Genomic DNA, 25115 nt, shown 5'->3' with positions numbered 1-25115 from the left:
GCTGCGGTGACGAAGCTTTACTTCTTTTGTTTCTGTTACCTATATTTTTGCCCTTTTAATTTTTAACTCTTACAATTGTTTTGCCCTTTCAATTTCTTGCCCTTTCTTTAATATTTTTCTTTTAATTTTTACCTTTTTTTTTTACCAAATGAATTTGGGCCAGAGCCTGGGCAATTGCCCAGGGTAGCCGGGCCTTGAAACCGCCTATGAGTTCACACAGATGAGGCAAAAAATCATTTTGAAAAAACTAGGATAAATACTTCAATCAACAATATTAGTTCTCTAATCCACTTTATTTATATTGTAATTTTTAAATTACCCATTTAGGTCTTGTTATCACGTGAGTTTGATCCTAATTCAATCTTATGAAACTAACTTATAAGATGAGAATTGTTCTCCACTTATATATTGTCTATCTCGACATTGTGTCTAGTTAATGAGAGATTTTAACATGTCGCCTTTTGCCCACATTAACCTGTTGCAATGTGGGATTTCACACCCCTCTTTGCCTACAGCTTCACACCACAACTAAGGTGGACTAGAAGTGACTACAATTAAGATAGCTTTTCAACATTTCCCTCACATTCAAGGTTATCTGCCTAGAGCGTGATAAACATGAATGGTCCACCAATGGGTCTAAAATAGACTCTGATACCATGTTATAATGTGAATTTGGTCCTAACTTAAGCTTACAAAATCGACTTGTAAGGTAAGGATTATTTTCCACTCATGTATCCTATATTGACACTATCTCTAACCAATGAAAGACTTCAACACACTTCCTTTTTCCTACGGTGAATAGTTGCAATGTGAGACTTCAACAATCCCGCTTTTCCCATGGCTAATTGTCACAACTAAGGTGGGCAAGGGGTGACCACAATTAAGGTGGCTTCCAATTCTTCCTTTCACACTCAAGGCTACCCGCCTAGAGCATGATAAACACAGGTGGCCCACTGATGAATCTAGGATAGACTTTGGTACTATGTTACAACGTGTGTTTGAGTCTAACTCAACCTTACAAAATCGACTTGAAAGATGATGATTGTTTCTCATTTATATACTCTATCTCGACACTATCATTAGTCAATGTGAGATTTTAGCACATCTTCTTTTGCCCATGACTAGCTGCCACAATGTGTGACTTCAACACACTCTTCTTTGCCCATGACTACCTGTCACAACTAAAGTGGACTAGGGATGACTACAATTAAAGTGGCTTTCCAACAAGGCCTAAATGAACGATTTAAACATCATTTGGTACATTTCTATTTTTGTGTTGATGAAGACACAAATATAATATTCAATTAGGACTATTATATCTAAAAAAGAAACCAATTTTTGTTCTTATGTTCATTCAACCTGACAAGCAAATTGGGACTTAAACATAAATATTAAGAAAAATCCAAAGCCATATTGACTAGAGATAATACAAAATAAATAATATAAGTAGAATAACTCTTACAACTTTATCCTATGAGACAATATTAGGGATTGAGTTAGACTCAAATCTAAATTCTAAGACAATATCAAATTGTGGCATGAGAACGATGTATATATAACCAAAATAATGAATATAAATGAGATAATTCTCACTTTATAAGTTAATTTTACAAGATTAACTAATTAAGTTATACTCAAACTCAAATTTTAACGTGGTAACACTTTATATTAAATTTATTAATAATCATTTTATATTATTCACTCACTAAACTCAATAATGTAGGTTATATCTAACATTTATTTAGGATTCAATAAGCCTGAATCTTGGTATACATAGTAAATTAGAGTTATACATGTGTCATATAAATTATAATTCATTAATCATTCTTCAATAATACAACTAGTCAAGAAAAGGGAATCCACCCTCTATGATCTTTCTCTGACAAAAAGTGAAGATCACGAATGCGATAGCTGAGGAATGGCACTACAAAAATGTGTATGAACAGTGAGATCAGTGCAAAAGATGTACACAAAGATTAGCCTACATAGCACATCTGTTGGGTTTTTGAAGATCAGCGTAGCACACGAGAGTGTTGTGTGCCCTAATGGATTAGTATTCTTGCAGAAGGATTTTTTTTCTAGTCTGATAAGACTACCCACGTGGGGGCGAGTTGTGGTCCCTCCTGCCCATGCACGTGAGTCCTAATTAAAGATTTTCAGTCACGGTTAATAAGTACAATGCAACAGCAGGTTTTTCACTCTTGAAAATGAAATCATTGACCTCCCAGAAACAAGAGGAACCAGAGATAATAGAATTTTCAGGGGAAAAAGAAAGGATCATGCTAAATAGTGTGTGTGGATCCTCTCCACTGAGACAGATAAACACACAAAAACAAAATGGTACAAAAAGTTTATACAGTCAACCCCTCTCTATATATCTTTTTTCTGTAAGCAATTTCCAGTGGAGAAGATACATCCTAATTAATATCCTAAAGATAATGATTAAGAAATAAGGCACAGGCTAGAATGGAAAAGCCCCTCACATCTCCCATCATGGGAAACAAAGCTGGTCTGTAGGATATAATTTTTTTTTGAGATATGTGTAAGACTATCGTAGACATTCCCATACTAGAGCAAATTAAAAAAAAAAAAATACTAAAAAAGTAGTCTATGATCATCCTATTGTAGAGCACCAACGTTGAAAACTTCAAATAGTTGGTGTGAGTCCATATTTGATGGCTTCCAATTCCAGTAAACACTATTGTGATGAAAAAACTCTTCTACACCCATTTTAGTATCCAGAACCTTTTGTAATTTGTATGATTTATGAACAATTAAATTATGAGCAATTAAAATCATTTTCACATTGCCCTTTCACAAAAAAATCTAGAAGACAATATGAAGGTTGTTAACGCCAACACCGTGCATGAAGGATGAAGAGGGAGTGCGGTGGTGCAAGAGCTTTGGGATCTGTGACTGTGACGGTGGTGATATCTTTTTTTCTTTACTTTCATTAGCTATGTTTCCCTCCTTTTTTTGTTTTGATCTTCTGGTGCAAATGGTGGTTTGGTCTGGAAGAAGGAAGGGCTTTGTGAAGGAATGGCCATCAAATTAAAGCTTTCAAGATGATAGCCTATAATAGTTACAGGCTACTTTTTTTTTAATATTTTAAATTTATTCTGGAGTGGGCATGCCTATTCTAGTCTTATACATATCTCGAAAAAGGCTTATTATATCTTAAGGACCAGTTTCCATGATGGGAGATATGAGGGGCTTTCCCATTCTAGCCTGCACCTAAGAAATTAAGCAAAAAGTTTTTAAGCTGGGATTGCATTAGAAATTATCGTAGAATATAGTATACTATTACACTTTTCAATAAAAAAATAAATTTTAAGTTTTTAATGAATCTCCTTAGGATAGAAGTTAGTAATTTCAAAATAGCTAGGAAAAGTAAAAATGAATATAATTATTAAAATATGATTTGTGCAAAATTTGTAAAATAGTTTATGTTCATGAATAGGATGAAATCTATTTTTGGTCTTTTATTTTATTAATTTTTTTATCTTTATCCTTTTAAACATTTGTTTTGTTATTTTATCTCTTAAATTTGGGTCAATGTTGCCTTTTTTCCAATCTAAAACTAGTGATTGTTAGTGTTTTATATGACAATTAATTTTAACATAGTGATGATTTTTAATGGTTATTAATTATGATATTTAAATGTTCCAAAATTTAAAAGAAAAGGGGGACAAAGTGTGTGCATGAGAGTGTCTTTGTCCCTCTTATATGAAAGTGAAGAAAAATGCATGGTTCTTGTTGCAAACAAAAACAAGAGAAGGGAATATGTTTGTGTTCTCAAATCAACCCCCCCCCCCTCCTCCTTTGTGCATGGATCTTAGAGATAAATAAGAAGAAGATGAGAAACCCATTTTTTGTGTTAACAAAGGAACTTTCTTGTTGATTCATCATTTTATCAAATTGATTAAGAGGTTTCATTGTCCTGTATGTTTTTATCAATATAGTGGAAAGTAAGATGATTTCGTTGAAGCATGTGCGATAATTTAACGTTTTTATGTCGCAAATATTACAAAATCTAGTGTGTTTTAATCTTCTTTTCTATATATGTTTTCTGTAATTGATTGAGGGATTTAGATCACCTCTCTTATGTGAGTAACCTACCAAAAAAATATTTAAGTATGATCAAGAATGGAAGATAATTCAAATTAGGCCAAGTTTCCATATTGGAGAAACTTGTTTTTTAAAACTAGATGAGGAAGCTTATATTTTTTTTGTTGGTAATTTTAATAAAATAAAATGATGACTACTTCTAGCATGGACCACTTGGTCATGAGATTTATTGTGGATTGCTTATATTTACCATTAGATTAATCTCATTCATACACTAATATGATGCACCCTTTGTATCAATTTTTTTCTTTTTGTCCCTCTCCTTCCTTCTTTGTTCTCCGACTGTCAGTCACAATTGTCGATGGTATTTTTGACTGTGGTACCTTTGGCAGCAACTTTTGTTTCCTTTCATTTCCTCTTTCTTTCTCGAATAGATCGACGACTCACAACACCCACTAGATCCACGATGTCATCAACTTCGCCGGAGCTCCACCATATTCATGACAACAAAATCGCACTTCCTTTTTGATTTGAAGAACCACCGCGAGTGGGTACCGACAATAGATTTGCACCAAATCGAGGGGATTTCGTTCCTCATCTACCAAATCTATGACGATAGATTCACACCAAATCAAGGGGACTTCTTGTGCATTTGTTGTCCTAGATCTAAATCGAGTTGAACCTTGTTTGATTTTTTTGCTTTAATTGCGAGCAATGAAGGGGGTTATGAAGATTTTCAAAGAGGTTGCAATCATTGCATGAACCAGGTGTTCATGCCAAGGTCGTGGTGCATGTCGGAGCACAAGTTCGACAACGACAAATGCATGGCAACGACGACAAATGTGAGGTGACAACAACGGTGATTCAATGAGGAAATTAAGAAGAGAAGTTAAAGGGGAAAAAGGAAATGTTTAAGTGAGGGAGGATCTATGATAACACTATGTACCTTGATGTATCTAATGGTTATAAATAGTAGTGTGCATTGGACCACATGACCAATTGGTCCACGCTAGAAGTGGTCCAAAATGATTATAGTGGTTCTTGTTAAAAGACTCACCTCAATTTATTAGAACATCAAATCCTTTCTATCCACACAAATTTAGATAAGAAAATACCAATCTCAAACAACAATTGTACCAAAACAAAAAATGCATTCCACAAGTTAAAAACAACAATAAGAAATTAATAATAATAACTACACAATAACCTAACTAGAACAGTATAAAATCAAGCAAGCAATGGAATCAATTAAAAATGAATTCTGTGAGACAGTTAGAGTGAGACTCAAATGGATATGGAGACGAAAGTAGTATATATTCAACAACCACCGAAAAAGTGAAAATGATTATAAAGAAATGCAAGAAAGGAATGAAAGGGTGAAAATTGAAGAATCAAGGAAATGAAGAGTTGAGAGAGAATGAAAAAACCTTCAAAAACCAAGAATTGAAGCAAACATGTGCGTGTGACACTAACAAATTGATTGGTTTTCTTTGTTTGGCGGTGGTGGTTGGAGAATGATCATTTGTTTTGAGGTGAGGCTTGTAATGAGTATTTATTGTGTGAGAGAGCAAGAGAAAGAAAGAGAGAAGAGTGACAAAAGGTCTTATTTATAAAATTTAATAAAATAAATTAATATAGTGACAGTTAAAAATGTTATTTTATTAAAAATTATCGCTCATATTTTTATTATGAAAGACATTAATTACTTTCACACTAGTGGAAGGATAATATTAACTTAAATTTTTAAAAGTTAAATAAGTATAATAAATTTCATAAAAGACAAGTTGTTGAAAAAATGGTGCATGCACCGGAAAAGGGGGTGTGGCAGCGCGTTTGTTGGAAAAAGGTGACGCATGGTGAGTGGTTTACTAGAGGATGGTGATTTTGATCTAGTGGTCGCAGCGGAGAAATGGTGGCAAAATGGGCAAAGATGCTTCGCAGTAGGGACGAGTTCTTAGACATGGATTATGACGAAATGGTTATGGAGACGAAGGCAGCATATGTTCAACAACCACCAAGAAAGTGCAAGCGATTATGACAAAATGCAAGAAAGTAATGAATTTTGACAACCAAAGAATCAAGAGATGATGTTATTAAAAATGTGAAGACTTGAGAGAGAAAGAAAAAACCTTCAAAAACTGAGAACTGAAGCAGGCATAGTGTGACACCAACAAATTGATTGGTTTTCTTTGTTTGGCAATGGTGGTTGGAGATGGATCATTTGATTTGAGGTGAGGCTTAATGTGTATTTCTTATGTGAAAGAGCAAGAGCAAGAAAGACAGAATGGTGAAATGTCATATTTATAAAATTTAATGAAATAAATTATTATAGTGACGGGTAAGAACATTATTTTACTAAAAATTTACTCTCTCTTATTTTTATTATTAATGGCATTAATTACTTTCACACTAGTGTAAGGATAGCATGAAATTAAATTTAAAAATTAAATTAATAAAATAAACTTCTTGAAAGATAAGTAGGTTGTCAAGAAAATGGTGCATGCACCCAAAAAATGGCGTGTGGTAGCGCATTTGTCGGAGAAGGATGGTCCGTGGTGGCGCATTTGGTGGCGGTAGGCAAGTAGGTCAAATAGTGTGTGGTTTGCTAGAGGCTGACAATTTTGATCTAGTGGTCACAACGGAGAAATGGAGGCATGACAGGCAAAGATGTTTTGCACTAGGGATGAGCACTCATAGAAAGGGATTATGACAAAATAGTTATGGAGGCGATGGTAGCATATATTCAACGACCACCAAGAAAGTGAAAGTGATTATGACAAAATGCAAGAAAGTACTGTGTGGGTGAAAATTGAAGCATGCATGTGAGTGTGACTGATAACTGCTAAATAATTGTATTTTGATAATAGAAAATTAGTCAAATATTGGTCTGAAATTAATTATTTAGCAGTTATTTGTGATTAAAAGTTAGAAAATTAATTAAATTGAATTTTTGGGTGCAAATATAAAAATTGGAGGTGTAACAAGCAAAAAGGGCAGAAAAATTGAAGAAAATAAGAAAATTTGAAGAATGCCCAACCCAATACGCGCGCTGAGCGCGCGTCACGGGCTAAGCGGGTCAGGAAGTACACGCGCTAAGCGCGGGGTGTCGCGCTAAGCGCGCCGACGAAGGCCCAAAGCCCACTTCAGCAGCCATAAATAGAGAGTCAGTCCAAGGGACAAAATACACCACCATAGAACCCCTCTCCTAGGGGTTTCATTTACTCCCTTTCTTTCTTTCACCCCTCCTCTCATTGTAAAGCCCTCATGACCATGAGTGACTAATTCCCTAGCTAGGGCTTGGCAGGCCTAAAAAGCCAATGATGTATGGAGCATTTCAAGAGTTATCAATAAAAAGAGGAATTCCCTCCAGGTTCTTTATTTATTTACCGTTCTTTCTTTTTACATCCTGTATCTCGGAACTTGCTTTCTGTTAGGGTTTAGTCCACTCGGGAGAGGGTAAAGCCTAATTAGGGGTAAAGAATGAATACTTGAATCTGTTTGAAGGGTTAGGCCACTCGGGAGAGGGTACCGCTTAATAGAACAATAAAAGAAAGAAATTATTGGGTTAGCATGACTTAATGCCCCAATGCCCATGCTTTAGCAAACATCTAGAATGTAATCCTAATGCATCATATTGAGTCTTCACAAAAGGCATTTGGAAGATAGGTAGTCAAGGTAGGCTTGTCATCATGAGGCCTCAAGGGCAAGTAGATAGATAGATGTGGGACAGAATTAGTTCACTGGTATTGATAACAGACAAATCCATAATCCATATATCTAGGCTAATTAGACTTGTCAGGTTTTAGCGATTTTAATATATAAATTTTATTCCCTATTTTTATTGTTGGTTTTTCTTAGAAGTATTATTCCTTATTTTTACTGTTGGGTTTTAGGAGTAAGTATTTAGATTTAGATTTTATTTATTTGAATTTCATAGAAGTAGTTATCTTTATCGCAATTTAAATATTTTATCCTCTATTTTGATCTTTCAATCTTTTATCTTTTTCTTTTGTCTTCGAATTTTATCTTTAAATATCTTATCTTTTCTTTTATCTTCTAATTTTATCTTTAAATATCTTATCCTTTCTTTACCTTATCTTCTATCTTTCTTTATCTTTTATTTTGAATTCTTATCTCTTGCTTTTAAATTGGGTTTGCATTAATCTAAGTACAAACAAAGTCTCTGTGGATTCGACACTCGGACTTCCGAGAACTTTACTACTTGTAACGATTTGGTACACTTGTCAACCAGTTAACAAGTTTTTGGCGCCGTTACCGGGAACTTTGTTTTTCGTACTTGATTATTTGCATATTCCAATTTTAAAGTAATTAGTTTTCACTTTCTATTTTTTTTTTATTTTAACTTCTTTCTTTTTTTTCTATTTTTTTAGTGCTTCATTTTATTATTCAATTTTTTGTCTTTATTCATTCTTATTTTTTTATAAAAAAAATAATAATTAAAATTTTTTTTTAAAAAATATTTGTTTAATTTTTCTTCTGTGATAACGTGCACGGTAGTTGTTTCTTTTGTGAACAGTGCACATTCCTTCTCTAGAGAACGCATCATGGCAGAAGATCGTCCAAAGAGGATGACGCTAGAGGATTACTCTAGTCCTATTATACCTCAATACTTCACCAGCATAGCCGTACCAGAGGTGTAGGCGGCCAACTTCTCATATCCATATTCCTTGATCCAACTGATTCAAGGGAATCTATTTCACGGCCTACCAAGTGAAGATCCATACGCACACCTGGCCACATACATCGACATTTGCAACACGGTGAAGATAGTCGGGGTTCCTGAAAATGCAACACGCCTCAATCTTTTCTCTTTTTCAATAGTAGGTAAAGCAAAATTATGGCTTTGCTCGTTTAAGGGGAATAGCCTGCGGACATGGGAAGAAGTTGTAGAGAAATTCTTAAAGAAATATTTTCCAGAATCAAAGACTATTGAAGGGAAGAAGGAAATCTCTTCCTTCCATCAATTTCTCGATGAATCCCTCAGCGAGGCACTTGACCGCTTCCGCGGACTGCTAAGGAAAACACCTACACATGGGTACAGTGAACCGATGCAACTAAACATCTTCATAGATGGCCTGCGACCACAATCAAAGCAATTATTGGATGCATCCGCAGGAGGGAAGATCAAGCTAAAGACACCGAAGGAGGCAATGGAACTCATAGAAAACATGGCAGCTAATGATCACGCCATTCTTCATGATCGCACATATGCACCAATAAAGAGAAGCCTTCTAGAACTCACCACTCAAGATGAAACCTTGGCTCAAAATAAGTTGTTGTCCCAACAAATAGAAGCCCTGACAGAGATCCTCAACAAGCTTCCACAGCAACTGCAAGCGGTAAGTCCTTCTCACTCTTCTATTATGCAGGTAAGGGGATGTCACATATATGGAGGAACACATGAGTCAGGCTTATGCATGGCCCAAGATGACGCATCAAATGAAGTTAACTACATGGGCAGTCATAATCATCAAGGATTCCATCAAAGAGGACCACCAGGATTCTATCATAGCGATAATTTTTTGCAAGACCACGATTGGAGATATTATCCAAGTAATAACTTCAACCAAGGGGGTTCACCCTATCAGAATCCTAGCCAGGGTCCGAGTCATCAAGAGAAGCCGCCTATCAGTATAAAGGAAATGCTATTAAGCTTCATCCAAGAAACAAGGGCAAACACTCAAGAGACAAAAGCATTCATCCAGGAGACGAGATCACATCAAAAGAGCACAGATGCAACCATCAGAAACCTGGAGATACAAATAGGCCAACTAGCTGAGTCAATTGTTGAAAAGCCCACTGAAACCTTTGCGGTAAATGCTGAGATGAAGCCCAAAGAGGATTGCAAGGTAATTTTCACTGAGAGAGAAGAGGAAGAAAAGAAAACTGAGGAAGATGTGCGTGATGAGGAAGGAGAAAAGAAGAAAGAAACAGAAAGAAATGAGGAGAAAGCACAACAATGGGAGAAGTACTCACAAGTAGAAATTCAGCAAGAAAGTATTCTCCAAGTCAATACCCCTCCTCATCAACTGATTGTCAAGGAAGAAAGGCATGGAAAACATGAGAAAGCCTTAAGTGTCATTCTTTCCTTGATCGCTACCACTTCTCTTGCAATAATGTGGAAGGTGCTTCCAGAATACACGAGTTTCATGGCGTCTCTAACTAAGAGGCGAAAATGCAAGGAAGATGTGTTCTACGTGACCTTCATGCCACCTTGAAGGCATTTGACTCGTCAAACTAATGATGACGTTAAAGAAGCACTTACTAGGAGGCAACCCAGGATTTCTTACTTTATCTCTCTTTTAGTTAATCGCATTTTGTTTTTTTTAGGATAGTTGTGTTATTTCTTTTCTTTATTTTGATTTTATGCATTTTGATTTCAGCAATTTAATTTCAATAGTTTAAATTTATGCGTGAATAAATAAATTGCATGATAACTTGAGAAATGACAATTCTGAGTTTGTTCTGAAAGGTCCAACACTTGAAAGGCTACTAGTCATTGGAAAACACTGGTCTTGGAAGTAAAAGTCAGATCAAGGAATGAAACATAATTCATGGAAAAGGAAAGGTTAGCTTGATGGAATGAAGACACATCTAGTACGCTAATACTGAGTTTATCCCGGTGAGAGTGTGACCTTAATCGTGAGAGAAAACGCCTGTTTTTAAACTTTTAGTTTTGCATCATTCTTGGACTGTTAAAATTAGTTACTTAAGGTGGATATGATCAAGGCCATGTTTGTTTTATTTTACCCACTAAGCCAAAAAGTCAACCCAACATAATTTTATCCCTTGCACCCATGTTGAGCCGAAAGAATTATAATGATTTATTTTGAGTAGAACCCTAAGCCAAGAAATTGATATTCCTGACCTTGTTTAGGATTCTAACAGAGCAATAGGGTTCCAAATGATAATAAGGCCTTAATTTGGGGGATTTTGAACAAATGGGTAAAGTAGCCAAGGAAATAGCACACACTAGAACACCTCTAAATAATTGTGAGCCCATTGTTATTATTATGCATATTATTGAAAAAAAACAGAAAAAAGAAAAAAAAGGGAAAAAGAAAAAGAAAAATTATATATACATATATATAATAAATAAAAAGGACAAGAATGAAAAACAGAGGTGTAAGTGAAAAGTGCTAAAGGCAAAAGGGGCTAAAAGTGGGAAATAAGTCTTGGCAAGAAATCAAATTTTTGGAATGCATGCTCTCTTATAATCTTATATTTTGAATTTCCAAGAAAAACCATGATTCTTTGTTAGCCAGGCCCCATTACAAGCCATAAAAGTCCTTAGTGATCCACCGAAGGTAATTATGGCTAACCTTAACCGAGATGAAGTACAAAACTCTTGAGTTTTATTTACAGGTTGTTAAAATTGCAAACACTTGACCAGACACTTGTGAGCAGAGAGAAACACCAGTTTTGTAAGGAAGTAAGGCAAGCCGGACTTGTTGGAATTCCAGATAATTGACCTGTTTCTACTCTTGTGTTTATGCTTTTATTTTAAGATCATGACAGATGCAAAGAGACCAGTCAAAGGATCAAGGAATTGAAGTCATGGAGAGTGTTGGAATGCTTGGAACTTACTTGAGAAAATTTTTGCTAAAGAATGGAATAATTTTATTTGCTTGGGGACAAGCAAAGTTTAATTTGGGGGATTTTGATAACTGCTAAATAATTGTATTTTGATAGTAGAAAATTAGTCAAATATTGGCCTGAAATTAATTATTTAGCAGTTATTTGTGATTAAAAGTTAGAAAATTAATTAAATTGAATTTTTGGGTGTAGATATAAAAATTGGAGGTGTAACAAGCAAAAAGGGCAGAAAAATTGAAAAAAGAAGAAAATTTTAAGAAGGCCCAACCCAATACGCGCGCTCAGCGTGCGTCACGGGCTAAGTGGGCCAGGAAGTACACGTGCTAAGCGCGGGGTGTCGCGTTAAGCGCGCCGACGAAGGCCCAAAGCCCACTTCAGCAGCTATAAATAGAGAGCCAGTTCAAGGGACAGAAGACACCACCATAGAACCCCCTCTCCTAGGGGTTTCATTTACTCCCTTTCTTTCTTTCACCCCTCCTCTCATTGTAAAGCCCTCATGACCATGACTGGCTAATCCCCTAGCTAGGGCTTGGCAGGCCTAAAAAACCAATGATGTATGGAGCATTTCAAGAGTTATCAATAAAAAGAGAAATTCCCTCCAGGTTCTTTATTTATTTACTGTTCTTTCTTTTTACATCCTGTATCTCGGAACTTGCTTTCTGTTAGGGTTTAGTCCATTTGGGAGAGGGTAACGCTTAAGAGAACACTAAAAGGAGGATATTATCGGGTTATCTTTTAGAGGGTTTTCCTTCCAGTCTCTTTTATCTGCTTTTCTTTCTTGCTTATTCTGCATCTCGGACTCTGTTAGTCTTTAGGCCACTCGGGAGAGGGTAAAGCCTAATTAGGGATAACGAATGAATGCGTGAATCGATTTTAAGGGTTAGGCCACTTGGGAGAAGGTAACGCTTAATAGAACAATAAAAGAAAGAAATTATTGGGTTAGCATGACTTAATGCCCCAATGCCCATGCTTTAGCAAACATCTAGGATGTAATCCTAGTGCATCTTAGTTATTGAGTCTTCGCAAAGGGCATGGAAGATAGGTAGTTAAGGTAGGCTTGTCATCATGAGGCATCAGGGACAAGTAGATGGATAGATGTGGGGCAGAATTAGTTCACTGGTATTGATAACAGACAAATCCAAAATCCATATGTCTAGGCTAACTAGACTTGTCAGGTTTTAGCAATTTTAATATATAGATTTTATTCCCTATTTTTATTGTTGGTTTTTCTTAGAAGTAGTTATTCCTTATTTTTACTGTTGGGTTGTAGGAGTAAGTATTTAGATTTAGATTTTATTTATTTGAATTTCGTAGAAGTAGTTATCTTTATCGCAATTTAAATATTTTATCTTCTATTTTGATCTTTCAATCTTTTATCTTTTTCTTTTGTCTTCGAATTTTATCTTTAAATATCTTATCTTTTCTTTTATCTTCTAATTTTATCTTTAAATATCTTATCATTTCTTTACCTTATCTTCTATCTTTCTTTATCTTTTATTTTGAATTCTTATCTCTTGCTTTTAAATTGGGTTTGCATTAATCTAAGTACAAACAAAGTCCTTGTGAATTCGACACTCGGACTTTCGAGAACTTTACTACTTGTAACGATTTGGTACACTTGCCAACGAGTTAACAATGACATAAACAAATTGGGTGGTTTTCTTCGTTTGGTGGTGGTGGTTAGAGATGGATAATTTGATTTAAGGTGAGGCTTGTAATGTAACGACCTGCCTTCGCTACACAACTAACACAATTAAGGTTTGAGTCTTATTTGATTCAAAAATTCTTTCATTAACTTACTTATGAAAATAGTGAACTTTTTCCTTTTTATATATAATTCCCAAAACCAACAAATTAAACTCAACCCTTACCATGCAACTTGTGCATTTACAACTTAATACCTTAGGACACTTCACCCACTAAAAGAAGATAAAACTTTAACTACATATGACTCTTTGAAAATTTACTTAATACAAACCTAAGCTTTTCATCTCTATACATGAAACTAAACCCCGGAAAAGAAAGAGAAGAACACAACTTCAAGCTCCATGCTTGCTCTATCTATTATTCCTTCAAGAAGAAGATCCACCCTAGAAGTCATCTGCTCCCCCATGTATATCAAGTACGACATCATCACAGGCATAAACCACACATGCAACATGCAAGGGTAAGCTCACCAGAATAGACATACAAATACAAGTAATCCAAAACTAATAATGTTACGATAAGTAGGCTTGTTATTAAAAGATTATATGACGGTGGTTTGTTTATTTTATTTTACTTTTTCATTTACACTAAAACTACCTTTCTTTCTTAAGTCCAAACCACTTTCTAAGGTTAGTATGCAAAATTTGTGATATATATGATTTGTGTAGTATATAGTATAATAATAGTTGACTAGATTTTCATTTTAGGATTAAATGTAATTTTGGTTCTTTAAGTTTTAATTATGCAAATTGAATCTTTTAGTTTTCAAATTTGCAATTGTGTAAATTGAACTTTTCATCAATCTTTTGCTGAAAATGTAATGGATTTGACTAATGTAACATTGATATGTCAAATGATGCAATGTGTGTGTGTGTGTTTAGATTGGTAATGAGTTGAACTCACTATAATTTGTAGAAGCAACAAATATATTTGCTTTTATGGTGAACTCACCATGATTTTGTAGTTTCCTTGATTTTCTACCACCTAACCAAACACACTAACAATTTTTTTATATTCATGGAGGGCCCTAAGGCCAGAAAACAAAAAGAACTATCTACCAAAAGCTATACTTGACTCATTAGCCAGTAACAACAAAGAAACAAAATAAGGGGGACTATAATGCATCCTCTTGCTAAAGATTTAGCATGATTGACGAAGGAATCCACCACAACATTCATTTCCCTAAATCAATGAAACAGCCTTACTTCCATATCAGCAAAAATAAGTCTCCAAATAGAATCTACCACATGGACCACATGGTGATTCAATGGGCACCCTTTGCTCAAGAACTTGATAGCAGTCTTTGAATCGAATTCAACTAGAATCTTCACCAGTCCTTTAGATTTAACTAGTTGAAGCCCTTTCAAAATCACATTAAGCTCTTCGTGCGTTATCATACAAGTTCCTAAGAAACTTGAGAATCCCATCAAGAATCTCCCACGATTATCCATTAGAATATCTCACGTTGTTGCTATCTGATAAAAAGAAGGGAAGGAGCCATTACAGTTCAACTTACACCACCCTTCCGGAGGAGGCTGCTAGGACACTAGGACAAATTCTTATCTCCTCATCAAATATGAAAGGTTTCGATCATTCGCAAAAGCCTGAAAAATAGATTGGGACATCAATTGTTCCTTTCTGATAATACCAAATTTGTTCTCTCCCACACACCCGAAAAAATCCAACGTTTCATCCTTTCCCAAATGTATCACATCCTAACTCCAAATATAACATGCCACCTACTATTAGTGTTGTCTTTATGATTCAAACTAGTATGGAGTCATTCATGCATATCCAACGTAAAGAATTCTCTAGCCAGGTCATGAGGGATAATTCTTCTCCATACACAAAAGAATCCCTTAGCATGTGAATCTTACTTTTCGATTCATCTCCACAGAGATTGCAAAGATTTGAATCGGCTAAGCCTCTGGACCATCATAGGGAGTTTATCACTAAGGATTTTTTTTTGGACTTTCCAGAGAAAGCATTTGATATGTTCCGATCTTGGCCACCTCCAAATGAGTTTGTAAAGTGCCTTAGATGGTCCAGTGGTGGTAATTAGGTTATTATACACAAAAGCTACATAAAAAGCACCATCTTGAGCATAGGCCCATGCCAGGTTATCATTTATTCCATAAGGATTAGGAGGGATCAATGTTAAAATTCCCATTAGAGTCCACTATCTCACTCAACTTGAGGTCAAGATCCTCCTTAGTCAGTTGAATCGTAGCATGATCTTTTAGCATTCCACACTATGGCAACCAAATATCAACCTAAAACCCGACTTTATTTCCTTTCCCATAATTCCAAAACACAAATTTTAGGAAATCCTCCTAGACATGCACCACACCCTTCTAACAATTAGAAGTCGATCTCGCATTCTTCAAGTACGGGATAGTGCATGCCTCCTCCTTTGGTGTATTTCATCATTAGGGCTTCTACCCAAAGTTCTTCTAGTTTAGTGCAGATCTCCCAAGCTATCTTAATCATAAAAACATCATTATATTTTCTAGAATTCCCAACCCCTCATTTCCTCTGGTTTGCATATATTATCTTGGGAACCAGTATGTAAGCCCCTTGATCCACCACTATCCCCCCAAATGAAGTTTCTGCATATTTTATCTAAATCATTGCAAATAGCCCTTAGCAAGAATGAGGGTTGCATAGAATTTGAAGGTAAAGCTTGATGAAATTCCATTGTAAGGGTGACTCTACTAGTGAAATGGAGAGTTCTTTGTTTCCAAACACTTAACCTAGCCCGAGCCTTGTTAATGATTCCTTTGATAGAAACATGAGAAACTCAACCCATGGTTAATGTTAACTCCTAGATATCTTCCAATATTATTAGTTCACCCAAAACCCAACCTACTTTTGATTTGATTCCTCACCTAAAATCCAAAATTATTGGAGAAGACTTTTGTATTCTCTTTACTCACTGATTGCCTTAAGATAACACAAAATTTCTGCAAACAATATAGCATAATATCCGCTTTCTCCATAGATTCCTCACTGAACAAGACCAAATCATCAGCGAACACAAGGTGAGAGATAATTGGACTCTTCCTAGATAACTTGATGGCTCTCCACTCCTTACTTAACACTTTCTCATTAATCATTTGGGATAATCATTCCAGACACATCACAAAAAGGTAAGGGTAAACCGGGTCCCTTTGCCTAATACCCTTCGCATGAGTAAATTCATCCAACTATTCTCCATTCCAAAGCACACAAAATGTAGGGGTTGAAATGCAGGCCATAATCATGTCAATAAATCTCTCAAAAGATCAATATCCTCCATGGTCTCTTCCATAGGTAGTGTTTGGTTTAAATATAATTGGGTGTGTTTGGGTTGAATGTTTCAAAAATTGGTGCGGGTCTTACACCTATACACTCTACTTTCAAATATTTTACCTCTTTTCATCTCAATTCATTTTCATAAACTCCTACCTTAGGCGATCATAGGATTTAGCAAGACCAACTTTGATCACCATCTAACACACTTTGCCCTTCTTGCACCTCATGGAATGAATAACTTCTTAAGTAATAATTATATTATCCCAACTTTGGCGTCTCAACACGAAACTACTTTAGGCAAGGCTAATGATACTTTCCATCACTTGTTTCGGCCTTTGAGTTATAGCTTTCAATAGCAACTTGTAGGACATGTTACATAATGAGATAGGGCGAAACTATCTGAGCTTCGTGGCATGTTCAACTTTCGGGATCAAGGTGAGGAGGGTTTTATTCAAGTCTTAAATTTCGTTAGGCTCCTTGACTAAACCATTGACCAGATTGCAAACAAAAGGGCCCACAATGCTCCATTAACAAATGCTTCTGATATTTTTCTTCTTAAGTTTCACGCTTGAAAATCAGAAGACTTACAGGATCAAACTTTTTTCTTTACAAGTACATGGATAAAAGGATAGTTTAGAATGAAAAAGTTATGAACAAGGATAGAAACAAAATGCAGAGACACAGAGGTAAGAATCTATATGTAGTTATGTGTGCTTGCTACAAGACAAAAACTAATAACAGAATCTATATAGCACTAATAGGGAGCACTACAGGAATAGGCACTACAAAATAACGGAATTGGTGCCCAAATCCCTTAAACATAATCCTTCAAGTACTGAGGTGGTTTTCGTTGTGGTTGTTGAGCCATTATCTTCCTTTTCCTATCAGAAAACTTCCAAGTAATCTTGTAATCCATTGCTTCAAATCCTACTCCCAAAATCACAGATTTTGTTATACAACAATTTGTGTTTTTCCTTTCCTTGCTTGGAGTAGGTGCTGCTTATGAATAATAAAATAGTTTTATGAAAAACTTTTAATCAAATATCAAATTTAATCTTTTCAAAAACAAGGTTTATCTGTCTCAATATTTTGGCTTCAATCTCTAATATCTTTCTCAGAGTTGCACGGGTGTTCTTAGCATCATCACTGTTGATGCTTCTTAACTCTCCTCATTGATGGTGGTGTTCTTGCCGATCAATGACGTCTAGGTTGAACAATCTAGTTTCTTTTATCTCTTCTTTCAAACAAGATGTTAGTATTGGTTTCTACCTACAATGACCACCTTGAGCTTCTTGTCTCTCTGTTCTAAAGTGGATGCATAATTATACATATTTCTTCACCCATTGGTTTACCTCATTCTCAAAATTTAGGTTAATATGATTAATTTTATAAAAAAAAAATATTTTGTTCAATGTGAGGCATTTTTAACATATTATTTAACCATATATTCTCACTATCAAGACTTTTCAGAAACAATATCAAAATCTTTCTAGTAATAAAGTCTGTCATTTGCAGTATTTTCAGAAAGTATATAATAAGTTGCCTTAAAGAGTGTTTGAAAATGCACAATACTTATTGATTGCGTTGTCTAAACCACTTTGTTTTTAGTTATAATTTCCCTCAAACAATATTGGATTCAACTAATCAGATAACTTCAAAAGGAGTGCTTAGACTAATCAAATTTAAAAGTGATTGATTATGACTCTTTAATTTTTTAATTATCCTGCTAGGGCTAGTTGCCGAGCACTATTATTAGTTTTTTTATATTGATGCGCAGACCATATTCTTGTTTACGAATTCATCTGTGTAGGTTGTTGCATTTTTGCTTTCAAATATAGTGTAATGCAATGCTCAAATTGATTTGATTGCACCTAACAACTTGATGATCGATGCTTACGATTTGCACTTGGAAGGGCACCGGACATTGCTTGAGTGAAGATTTAACTATGTTTATACCCATAAAATTGTGATCCTTAATTTGAGGGGGAGGGGTATTTTGTCCTTGTTCCGTATTTCAAAAAAAAGAAAAGAAAAGAAAAGAAAAAGGGGGGTTAATATTTAAAGATTCTTCAGGATTAATGTTCGATCAATATTTAGAAAAATTGAATCAGAAATTGAACCTCGAGAAGATATTAGAGTCATGGTTTAATTAATTTAATTGATTAAATTTATATTAAACTACATTATTATAAAATTTTATTTTTAATATATTTTTAAATAAATCATTGATAAGTTATTTTAATTTCTAAAATGACAAAACATTAATCATTTTTATTTTTATTGTTTTAATTTTATGTACTAATTTAAATTAAGATTAAAATGAATTTTCGTAATTTCAATAATCAAATTAACCTATACTGATAATTTCTGAAATTAATTTAGTGTGTAACTCGAAAGAAATACTCCCCCATGCCTTAGTAGAGAATAAATAAACGCGTTGGTGTCTCTGCAAAGTGTGGCTCATAATGGAATAGTCATAATCTTTTCATATTGGTTCAGAGTTGAATCATCTTTTCATGTCTTTTTTTTTTTGTATAAATCTTTTAATGTCTTGTACGTATCAATCTGAACTATTAAAATAAGACCATCTTAGCTTTCAAATTTTTGTTGAAAGAAATTTCAAACCAAAGGGTTAATATATGACCATACTTGAGCGAATTACCCTTTCAAAAAGATTATAACAAAATAAAACAAATGAAATCATCATACATAACCACAGTTTAATTAAATCAGTTCGCAATATAGAGTTAAAAGTTATAAAAATAATATAATAATTATAAAAATTATATTATTATAATTTGATATATTCTTTTATATATATATATATATATAAAGGATCTACAGTAATATACTATACAAATCCCCTAAAAAATCAATTTAAAGTTGTGATATGCTATTTTGGCATTAATCTTATACTCTTCTAAAATTTTCTCTTAAACTACGGAATGTATCCGTAGCAACAATGATAAGAGGAGAATTGAGTGTCTTATGGTATGAATCTCTCCCTAAAAGAATTGGGACCTATGCTATGATTATTATGAATTAAGTTAATGTGTTCGTTCAATATCATCAAATTCAATATAGTTGACCTATAAATCCCACATTAAGAACCTTTTTCTAAACATTAATACTAATACAACTATTGTAAAGATAAATACCATAACAAGAAAAATTGAATTATAATATTTAAAATTTTTCATAAGTTTTTTCTTTGAACAAAACTATGGTTTAATAAAGCTTAAAGAAAAAATATAAGATTTTCACAAGTAGACTTAGTCAAACAATATACAATAGATTTGTAAGAAAAAAACTTTCAAAAACCAAAATTAAATTCAAACCCCTAGTTAGTTAAAATGAAAGAGATAAATAGAATAGACATGGAGAATTTTATACTTGTTCATTCCTACCACTAAATCTAGGTTCAATTCTTGGTAATCCACCAAGTTTCATTAACTTTAACAAGATTAGAGGTATTTTTTACGACTACTTTTGACTCTTACAGGAAAGCTTATCCCCAAGCTTAAACAATACAAGTATTTTTTTTAATATAAAAAATACTTTATTAAATTCAAAAAATCAATAGATACAAAGCGATCCCATTTGGATCCAGCTATCACCCAGCACCCAGTAGACTAAAAAATGTGGCAGACAAATAAATAAAACCTATATGTTATCCCCTTCTAGCATTAAGATATCTATATATTTCCTAAGCCTTTTATTATTCCACCCTCTATACACCAGTGTATTTATTATTTTCTTTCCTACTGTATTGATATCAATAGCTTGGCCAAAAATTTTGTTGTTCCGAATATTCCAAATCTCATAAATGGTTTCAGCAATCGCCATTTTGAGAACAACCGCTCGAGTCCCTTTCCCTTTGGTGTGACGTATGAGCCAATGTAATTCATTAGGCCAATCACTTGGATCATGGCGAATTTGCACCCATTGTAAAACTTCCATCCAAACACGCTTACTGTTATCACACGCAAAGAATAGATGATTCATCGATTCCTCTTCTGAACAGAAACAACAGCTTTTATCATCAATCATTCCATACTTGCACAATCTATCCTTGGTTGATAATCTACCATGGCACGCAAGCCACACTATAAAGTTTGCACGGGGCCTCGCGGTGTTTCCATATAACAAATTCTTCCATTCCTTTCTTTGTCCACAATCTTGCAGCTTACGATATAGTTTACCCATATTGATGCTGCCTCGTATCATGAGTTCTTCCATATTGTCTATTTTTTCCAAATCTTCTCGCTGCTTTAGTATGGCTTTCATGATCCAAGAATCGGTGTTTTTCATCTCAATATGTATCAGCTCGCTTCTCTTTACATAATATGCTTGTATCCACTTCACCCATAAGGAGTCTTCTTTGCTGCTCAAATTCCAAAGTAATTTCATCAAGTTAGCTTTATTCCAAATGTCAATGTCAATGACATTCAAACCACCACAGCTTCGCGGACTGCAGATTTGCTTCCAAGCTACCGGAGATTTACGACTTCCTTCAAATCCCCCAGTCCATAGGAAAATCCGGCATATTGCTTCAATTTTCTGTAGCACACTTTTGGGAAAAGGAAAACAGTTTAGTCAATAGTTAGTAAGTGCAAACATAACGCTATTCACAAGCTGTAACCTTCCTGCATAAGATAAGAGTCGTGTTGTCCAGTGCTTGATTTTGCCTATAGTTTTATCAATCAAAGGTGAATAATGGATGGTAGATAACTTTTTACTAGTCACCGGAACGCCTAAATATTTAAACGGTAATTGCCCTTCTTGGAAACCCGATACCTCTAGAATCTCCCTTTTGGTCATAGCATCAATACCAGCACAAAACAGGCGGCATTTCTGTGGATTCACCACCAGACTTGTTGCCTTCGAGAAACTTTCGTAGGCCCTCATCATCATACCAACTGAGATCTTGTCACCCCTGGAAAAAAGCAGTAAGTCATCCACAAAACAAAGGTTTGTAATCTTCAATTTATCACATTTTGGATGATAATTAAAGTCTCCATCCTTTTGCATTTTGTACAAGTATCTATTGAGGCATTCCATGACAATAACAAAGAGCATAGGTGATATTGGGTCGCCTTGTCGGAGGCCCCTTCTCGCTTCCATGATCTCAGTCTTGTACCCATTGACGTTGAATCTATAGGACACAATCGATACCGTAATCATTATCCAATTCGTAAATTGTTGAGGACAACCCACCTCATTCAAGATTTTTTCAAGCGCATTCCAATCCACCGTATCGTAGGCTTTTTGAATATCCATCTGCATAAAACATCTCGGAGAAATTCTCTTTCTTTCATATCCCTTGATCAATTCATAGGTGAGTAGGATGTGGTTATGTATTTTCTGCCCTTTCACAAATGTCGCTTGATTATTTCCAACGATTTCCCCTAGCACTTTGCTCAATCTATTCGCCAAAATCTTGGATATGATCTTGTACAATGTGCTACAACACGCAATCGGTCGATAATCCTTGATTTCTTTTGCTCCCTTGTGTTTTGGAATCAAGGTAACACTAGAACAATTAACAGCTCTATACATACGGTTGTTTCTGAAAAAATCTTGAACTGCTGCTATTACATCTTGTTTAATAATGTGCCAGGCTTTTTTGAAGAAACATGCCCCAAAACCATCCAAGCCCGGTGCCTTATCATTGTCAATGCCGTTCAAAGCATTTGTGATCTCTACTTCAGTAACCAAACCTATTAGTATCTCCCTTTGTATATTGGTTAATTGGTTACCTACTCGCATTGCACTGATGTCTACTCCCTCAAGATCGCCCGAAGCCTTTCCCATTAGATTTCTGTAAAACGCCACGACTTTGGTTTCTATTGCCTTCTGATTTGTAGTATATGTACCATCACTTCTCATGATTTTCTTTATGCCATTGGTTTGATTCCTTATCTTTATCGCAACATGGAAATACTTATTATTGCCGTCGCTTAATCTCAACCAGTCTATTTTTGCTCGTTGTCTGAGCATACTTTCTTCTAGTTCCTGCAAATTAACAAGAGATTCAGAGAGCTCCTTAACCTTGTTGATCTTCTCAACATTCATTCTGTCAGTGCTAAGATCTTCTTGAGCATTGGTTAGGTTGTCTCTAGCCTGTGTAATTTTATTGGACATATCAGATAGTGGTCTGCAGATTTTCTTGATATGAGGTTGTAGCCGTTGTAGCTTCTTCCAAACAACAAACATAGGCCTACCATCCAATGGCAAATTCCAATTATTCTCGACAGTTTCCTGAAAATTGTCCATCTCAGCACAGCAGTTGACAAATTTAAAGCATTTCCCTGGCTTTTGGACAGTAGCATGATCATCAAGAATAATCATGGAATGATCAGAAATGCTCGGGGGCATGTTGGTTACAGTAGTGTTCTCATTGGTCTGCATCCATTCAGCATTGCATAGGACATGATCAATACGAGAGTAAATAACATTTTCTCCCTGTTTGTTTGACCATGTAAAATAATCTCCATCCCTTTCCACTTCATAAAGCCCTGCATTACTCATCATCTCTACTATATCAATATATTCGTTCTCAGTAACTGCAGTACCTCCAATCCTATCTTCAGCCTTCAGCACGTTGTTGAAATCTCCAATTAGGACCCACGGGCCAGTTTGCTGTGTATAGATCTTTACAATGTCTTGCCATAAGGTTTTCCTTCGATTCAGCTGGTTGTGTGCATATACTGCGGTCATCCAGAACATGAAAACACCTGCTGCATCAGTCACTCTACAATGTAACATCTGATCAGTACTGTGGATACAGTCAATGTGTCGTCTGCTGTCATCCCATTGGAGCCATATTCGACCATTTTCATGATTTGGATAGTTATCCAAGTAGTAACCATTCAATTTCATTTTCTTCCTAATTCTGTCTGCATTCTTTTCTTTAACACGTGTCTCGATCAGAACCGTAATTGCAGGGTTTAGGTTTTGGAGACGGGAACTGATCTCCCTAAACTTACCTGCTTTGTTTAGTCCCCTCACGTTCCAGGAGATGATCATGGGACATCTTCCAAGAACACTGAGGCTGATCCATCCCCAAGTGTTGCATAAAAGTTCCCATGGTGTTTCTTTGATCGGCTATCCTGCAGAGTCTTCCCAGTACTATTACCCTTGGTCTTATCCTTATCTTTTTTCCTCACCTCTGTCCAAGGCATGTCTTCATCATCTTCTATGTTCTACCAAGTTATTCCAATACAAGTATTCTTTGTTCTACCAAGTTATTTTCGACTCTAAACAAATTAGAAGATTTGTTGAAATTGGTTTGCTCACTGACTAGTCTTAACGTCTTAAAGGCGCATATACAAGTTGAACACTCAGTCTTTTCTCTTAAGAGTCAAGATTTACAAAGTGTTTTAAGGATAACTTCACTGTGTTCAACTTGAGAGACATTTCCTACACATTACTGATCATGTAAGAAACACTACTATAGTCCATATAAGATAATGATATAAATAAGTTATACAAGCCTTGTGTATACTCTCTCTAGCTTTTACACATTGTTTCTTCTCTTGTATATACTGACTTGAGTATAAATTTTTTTACAAATATATACCATTACAGTCATACAAGCCTTGTGTATACTTTATGTCTCTAACTTTTACACTTTGTTTGGTCTTCAACATGCATCTCACCATGTCCATGATTGTTTTGTTCTTTATTTCAGTGACTCCATTATGTTGAGGCGTGTATTTGGTTGTTAGTTGATGTTGAATTCCATGTTGCTCAAAAAAATTTGTATATGAGAGGTATTCTTGGCCTTTATCTATTCTGAGTGCTTTGATTTTGCATCCACTTTGCTTTTCTGCAAATGCCTTGAACATCTTGAAGGCATTACATGCTTATGATTTCTGCTTCAGAAAATAAACCCACGTCTTTTTGCTAAAATCATTAATGAAAGTGATAAAGTAGTTGTTACCACCATGTGTTGGAATCTCAACTATACACAGATCTAAATGAACTATCTCCAACAACTTTTTCACCCTCTAAGATTTTCCAATTGGAAAAGATTCTCTATGCTTCTTTTCAATCTCACATGTGTCATACACGCCATCAAGAATATTCATAATAGGCAAATCAGAAACAATTTTTTCTTGAAAAATAATTTAATCCAAAAAATGAAAGTTATTGATTGTTGGACGATAAACAATAAAGATAGGGTGGATGACAACATTGATCGTCTGGTTTAGTACTCTTGTCTTTTGTTTTGATCGTCTAATCTTTTGTAATCTGGTGGAGTGTCCAGTCACATAGAAGGGAGCGTTCAGTTTGGTGGTTCATTAACATAGGTTGTGTTGTAACTTAACTATATTTTGTTTTTCTATTGTAATCGTTTTTTGTTAGACAATTAGTTGTTGTCTCCTTTATAAATCATCCTGGTGAGAAAATCGGTTGGTTATTCA

At 35.0% G+C, this 25115-nt stretch overlaps 1 protein-coding gene across 1 annotated transcript; it reads left to right on the top strand.

Annotated features, from left to right (window-relative positions):
- The first annotated feature begins 8633 nt into the window (after positions 1-8633).
- Positions 8634-10307, top strand: LOC114386270. Its single transcript, XM_028346233.1, has 2 exons — positions 8634-8714; positions 8946-10307. The coding sequence occupies exons 1-2, from the start codon at positions 8634-8636 to the stop codon at positions 10305-10307; spliced, it is 1443 nt and encodes a 480-aa protein (XP_028202034.1).
- Positions 10308-25115: the final 14808 nt, after the last annotated feature.

The sequence above is a fragment of the Glycine soja genome, chromosome 15 (genome assembly GCF_004193775.1).
Source record: "Glycine soja cultivar W05 chromosome 15, ASM419377v2, whole genome shotgun sequence".
Classification (NCBI taxonomy): domain Eukaryota; kingdom Viridiplantae; phylum Streptophyta; class Magnoliopsida; order Fabales; family Fabaceae; genus Glycine; species Glycine soja.
This window is presented reverse-complemented; position numbering and strand designations above follow the sequence as displayed.

Bases quoted from the DNA above. Each gene is read 5' to 3' on its own strand.
- LOC114386270 (XM_028346233.1), top strand. From the start codon at position 8,634: ATGGCAGAAGATCGTCCAAAGAGGATGACGCTAGAGGATTACTCTAGT. The intron at 8,715-8,945 runs GTACCAGAGGTG...TGCTCGTTTAAG, and splicing joins AATACTTCACCAGCATAGCC to GGGAATAGCCTGCGGACATG.